At 43.9% G+C, this 6,053-nt stretch overlaps 1 protein-coding gene across 1 annotated transcript; it reads left to right on the forward strand.

The window, feature by feature from the left end:
- The first annotated feature begins 591 nt into the window (after nucleotides 1-591).
- LOC110343411 (serum amyloid A-4 protein) lies at nucleotides 592-4,788 on the forward strand. Its single transcript, XM_040733369.1, has 4 exons — nucleotides 592-717; nucleotides 1,389-1,483; nucleotides 2,492-2,630; nucleotides 2,996-4,788. Exons 2-4 carry the CDS (start codon nucleotides 1,393-1,395, stop codon nucleotides 3,156-3,158), a joined length of 393 nt encoding a protein of 130 aa, XP_040589303.1. The 5' UTR covers nucleotides 592-717; nucleotides 1,389-1,392; the 3' UTR covers nucleotides 3,159-4,788.
- Nucleotides 4,789-6,053: the final 1,265 nt, after the last annotated feature.

Consider the following 6,053-nt stretch of genomic DNA (forward strand, 5'->3'; position numbering starts at 1 on the left):
CAGGCAGGCAGCATGGGTGCCTTCATTTCTCTCTGCTCTTGTCCAGATGAGGTGTGAGGAGTTGTCTCACTCCAATCCTGTCACCCCCTGCATCACAACAACAGGCGTGAAACTGAGGACTGGGTGTGCATTGTTTCAAGTAACAGGGATTCCTTGTGAGCAGCTACAGTGAACATGACCATGGTCTTTAGGAGTCTGACCCTTTAGAAATGTGTTCTCGTCTTAGTTAGGATTTCTATTAGTGTGACGAAACATTGTTACCAAGAATAAATTGGGGAAGAAAGAGTTCATTTCAGCCTAGAGCTTGTAGTATTTCATTCAGGGAAATTAGGGAAGGGAAGTAAGAAAACTTGCCAAAACACAAACTTTTTTTTGTAATTTAGAAAAAAACTATTATAGACAAGGAAACACTTGATTCAATGTGCCCCCCTCTCTCTTTGGTGCTGGGTATTGAACTCAGGGTCTCACGCATGCTAGACAAACACTCTTATCAGTGAACTATAGTCCAGCATGTAACTATTTACCAGGAAGGATTGAGCAAGAGGGATTCTGCCAAGGCTTGTTAGACTCAACAGTGCTCTTCTCATCAACGTTAAAGTCAGGAGAGAGCAGCCATACATCCTCTGCAACTTCAGGCGGGAAAGAGGACATAACTGTCTCTCTTTTCCAGGGACTCCTGCTCTTGCTGTACTCCTGAGATCATTTCATATATGGTTGGTAAGTTCTAACTGGGAACAATTATGTTTTCTGATGGTTTCCTCTGGAGATAGGGAATCAAGTATCCCATGATGGCCTGAAAACAGCTCTGTACCATGGATGACCGTAAGCATCTGATCCTTGTGCCTCCACCTCCTGAGTGCTGGGAACACAGGCCCGTGCAGCTGGGCTTGCTTTGTGTAGTGCTGCTGGGATGGAAGCCAGGGCCACAGATACTATATGAATGCAGGCTATGGACTGAGTTCCAGCCCCAGCATTTCTGTATCTTTGTGGTCTGTGTAAGTAGGGACTTAGGAAAGGCTTGTTCATCAGCTTTAGTCAGCATCACTGGTACAAATGGGCTGCAGGCCACAGTTCCCTGGAACTTTTGCTTATGCAGTGATCTGGCAGAGAGTCCTAAAGCCCATTATTCTTGTCCTTGCAGCAGTGATTCTGAGATGAAGATGGAATGCAGGGTTAGAATGTCTTTACTAGGCAAAGTATGGCTCTGTCTTTGTTCATTTGAGACAGTCTCACCCTGTAGCCTCAGCTGATCTAGAACTTGCCTAGTAGGCCAGGTTGTTCTCAGCATCAGAGATTCACCTGTCTCTGCCTTGAGAGTTTTGGGACTGAAGGTGTGTGCCACAAGTCCAATCTGTGGGTCTGTTTGACTGTTGTTTCTGTTCTTGCAGCACTATGAGACTTGTCACAATCCTTGTCTTCTGCTCTTTGCTCATGGGAGTCAGTAGTGATGGCTGGTATTCCTTCTTCAAGGAAGCCATACAAGGTAAGAAGTTGGAGATGATGGGCACATTTAACTGTTCCAGGGATGCCCTGTGAGGTCACATACTTGTTCAATGCAGATAGACCTTTAAAGAAGTAAAAATTAGTCAGGGCAGGAGGGTGGCTTTATGTGGCTTCCTGTTTCTACACTGTTCTCTTGTCACCTTCTATGGGATTCTCAGACAGATTTCACAAGATCCAGCCTGTATTGCTGAGCTGATCCAAAGGGATCAGGAATTCCAGAGAGTGTTGTCTACAGAGGGAACTCACAGAGAGCAAATTCCCCACTCATAGTGTAAGTGGGCACTCAGTATGTCTCCAGGGATGCATGAGCTTAGTAAATGTGCAAATGTCTACAGATAGCACTTTCTACAGAATTCCCATCTTATTTTAGACAAATAGTCAAGAGCAAGGATGTAGAACTCCTAGTAATTCAACATTGCATACTGTCATGTATTTTGACAGGAGAGTTTACTTATAATTTAGTGTACACTGATGGCCCCACCACCATGTGTCCCCCTCAAAGTGTAAGCCAGAACAAAGCCCTCTTTCTAAGTTGCATCTCAATGATTTTGTTACCATGATGAGAAAGGCAGATTTTTGTTTTTCTTAATGGTTGTGTTTTTCTTAATGGCCCTGGCTAAAGTGCATTCCTCATCTTCTCTCACATCTCAGAATGTCCCTGGGTCTTACTCCTGGGATGTCTTTGTCCTTGTTAGCTCCCTTATGTGACATTTCCACCCCTTCTCTGTGCAGAGCACACACAGGTCCATATATGTCACAGCCCAGGACTCAACAACTGTCAATCTGTCCGACCCAGTCTAATCCATGGAGCAGTGCCCTCCTTATGGTCACCAGGGAAACCCTCCCCAGGGACATACAGTCACCCCCACGGACCATTCCAAAGGATTATGCTGTCAAGGGCTGAAATGTGGAAATCCACAGAAAGTTTGCATTCTTCCACTTCTGCAATTATCTCCTGGTTCACTTTTGTAACATCATTCCTTTGTAGGGACTTGGGACTTGTGGAGAGCTTATCGGGACAATCTAGAAGCCAATTACCCAAATTCCGACAGATACTTCTCTGCTCGGGGCAACTTTGAGGCCCAACAAAGGGGAGCTGGGGGCATCTGGGCAGCTAAAATAATCAGGTAATTACCCTGCTGCTTCATGCCCTTCACTGTTCCTGCCTGTGGTCTCTCCTACCGCTGTCTATGACTACAGGTTCTGTGTGGTCTGGAGGGTAAGAAAGGGAGGGAAAGGATGGAGAGGAGGATGGAGCCACACAGAAAGAAAATGTGAACCAAGATGGGGTCTCAAATGAATCTTGTCACAGGGTGTAGAAAGAAGCAGATGTCCGAGGCCCAAGATGCAGGTGTTTCCTCTATCCTGTGCTTGAGTTTTCACTCCAACAGCATTTTCTGGGCCATTCCTTGGTAGGCGAGGAGGAGGAACTTTGGAGGTGGACCTGTCTCACTCTGGAACTCATCTCCTGTCTCCCCTCCTTGGATTTCAGCACCAGCAGGAAATACTTTCAGGGCCTCCTAAACCGGTATTATTTTGGAATGAAGAACCATGGATTGGAAAGCTTGGAGTCTACCAGGAAAGCCGAGGAATGGGGCCGAAGTGGCAAAAACCCTAATCACTTCAGACCCCAGGGCCTGTCTGAGAAGTTCTGAGCCTGCTACACAGGATACACAGAGTGACTCAGCTGTGAGCTCATCCGTCTCCCCTTGGTAGGATGTCACTGGTCTCAGTGTCCACAGGATCCTCAGGGAAGCTAGAGATGCCCAACAAATACTTGCAGATAGTTTGTTGATGTAAACGGGGTACTCTCTGAAAAACTTTCTGGGTAGGATCGCTGTGTTCACATAGGAGATAAGTAGAGAAGGAACTGTGACCATCAGACACTATCCTGAAACTATGCATGCCCCTCACATTACCCCCATATCTGCTCTACCTTTTGGCACACCAGCTTCCCCTGTGAAGCAGGCCTGTGCTAGTAAAGCAATGCCTACCTTGCTATGCTCCTCTGCAAGTGGAGTTTGCTCTAAGATGTGTCCTGGTCAGCAGCCCATCAATTTCCTCCTGGATATAGATCATATATGTGTCTCTACCCGCAACATCTTCCGGTCGTACCCAGGCTTCTCTGTGTATGTTATTGTTGTTCCCAGGTTTTTCTGTGTAATGATGCCACTCTGCCTTATTAGTCATGTCATGGCCTGACTCCAGGCCTTGTCCCCTGTGGCCTGTTTTCATACAGAGAAGAACACTGTCTTGAGATAGCCTCATTGCAATCTTAGAAATCCTAACCTAGACACTGCTCTGGGGTCCAGGGACAGAACTCAGTTGAAAGAATGTTTGCTTAGCATGCATAAATCCCTAGAGGGATCCTCAGATCTATGTAAACCTGGTGATGGCACACACTTACAATTCTAGTAGTGGGGAGGTAGAGGCCGATAGAGCAGAAATTTAAGGTCAGCTCTGGCTATATAGCAAGGCCATCCTGGGATAAACAAGACTCTGTGTTGTAATAAAACACACACACACACACACACACACACATACACACACATACACACACACCAGTGCCTATCTCAGTTCATATCCTAACTAGTGTTTGCCCATTTTTTTTGATCTAAGGAAAATTCTACTTCCGGTTCTAGAGGGGGAGTGAGACACAGCAGAACTGAGCAGGAATGAGCATACTAATTTATTAACAATGCAAAGGCATTCTGCCTGTGGATGTCAGCATAGTTTGTAGGAAGAGAAAGGCACCAATGAAGAGGATGTGCATGGTCATAATGGAATAGTTGCTACGCTAAAGTCAGGCCTGCAGGTAGAAGACTCACTCCAGAGGAGTAGAAACATCAGTTGCTCTAGAAAAGAGAAGGGAACAGGATGGGTGGAGGACTAGGGACCTGGGATTTAGTTGTACCTGCCATTGTTATAGATTGCTGCTTTTAGGATTCAGCACACTCCACTATATTGGCCTATCTGTCCCCTGCCTATCTACCTACTGAGAAAATATATAAAAAACACCCAAAGGACAAAAATGTCTGTATTGCAGAATGCCATCTTAGTACTCACAACATCTGTTTTAATTCTGCCATGAGTAGATGTTCTACGAATATAAGCTGAAAGAAGACAATGAAATAAGCTCTATTCTCCAGTAGTCAACATATCTGGAGAAGTGTCTAGAAGCTGTGCAATGTATGAATGTTTTGTTTGTAACATGAAAAACAAAAACTCGGAGACATATACTGGAGTTCAAGCTGAAGATCAGAAAAGCAAAGCAGCGAAGTCACCAGAGAGCTCTTACCTCTAACAAGGCTTAGGGGAGGGATCCTGTCCTCAATGTGGCTGGAGACTAATTACCAGAATCTAAGACCAAGCTCCTATCTTATATACCTCCCTAGTACTGGGATTAAAGGCATGAGCTCTGCTTCTCTTTTAGACTCATTCACTCTCATGTAGCCCTTGGTGGCCTTGAACTCATAGAAATCCATCTGTCTTTGTTTCCTGAGTCCTGGGATTAAAGTTTCTATGGCTGTGGCTAGCTTTGTATTCTGATCTCTAGGCAAGTTTATTAGATCGTAAACAATATATCACCACATTTATTCAAGTTTTAATATATCACCACATATATTCAAGTTTTAGTTTGCAAAATATTGTAATGCATCACTTTGAGATGACTCTGTAATTCTACACCAAAATCAATGCTCAAATCCTAGCCAGATGAGAAAACTTATTGTGGCATAGAACATGTTGGATTTTTCTCAGCAATGCTTTGAAACTCTCATAGAAATGAAAATTATGAATAATAAGTAGACTATGAAAAGTCTTGGGAGAACTTAATGCGTATTTTGATACCAAGTGTGGTCATATATACCTATAATGAAAGCACACAGGAAGTAGAGACAGGAGTATCACTGCAAGTTAGAAGCCAGCCAGTGCTACAAGTCTATATAGGTTTTATCTTTGTTTCTCTGTCTGTCTTTCTGTCTGTCTGTCTGTCTGTCTGTCTGTCTGTCTTTCTCTCTCTCTGTCACATACATACACACACAAAGAAAGTACTGTTTTTGCTGGGCGTTGGTGGTGCATGCCTTCAATCCCAGCACTCGGGAGGTAGAGGCAGGAGGATCTCTGTGAGTTCCAGGTGAGCCTGGTTTATAGCGAGTTCCAGGACAGCCTCCAAAACAATACAGAGAAACCCTGTCTCAAAAAAACAAACAAACAAACAAACAAATGAAAGTACTGCTTTCTCATAGGGAGGGTTATCAGAATACATACCATGTAGGGGTGGCACACTGTATTTTTTTTAAAGTGTGAAACAGCATAGCCTGAAAGATGCACACTTGTGTACACAAGAAGAATATGGCTCCTGTTAAACTAAGATAATGGTCTCTTATCATTCAGGTTCTTTATATTATATTCAATGAAAATGTCGTAGCCTTATTAAGATGGTGGTTTTTGTCTTGTTTTTTAGAATGTTCAAAAAGAAAGCAAATATATTTATTCCTACAGGTGTGACTAGTTTCTTCAACACTGTCTGGTTATTAGTAAATTTAAGG

Source organism: Mesocricetus auratus, unplaced genomic scaffold (assembly GCF_017639785.1).
Source record: "Mesocricetus auratus isolate SY011 unplaced genomic scaffold, BCM_Maur_2.0 Super-Scaffold_100030, whole genome shotgun sequence".
In the NCBI taxonomy this organism is placed as follows: Eukaryota; Metazoa; Chordata; class Mammalia; order Rodentia; family Cricetidae; genus Mesocricetus; species Mesocricetus auratus.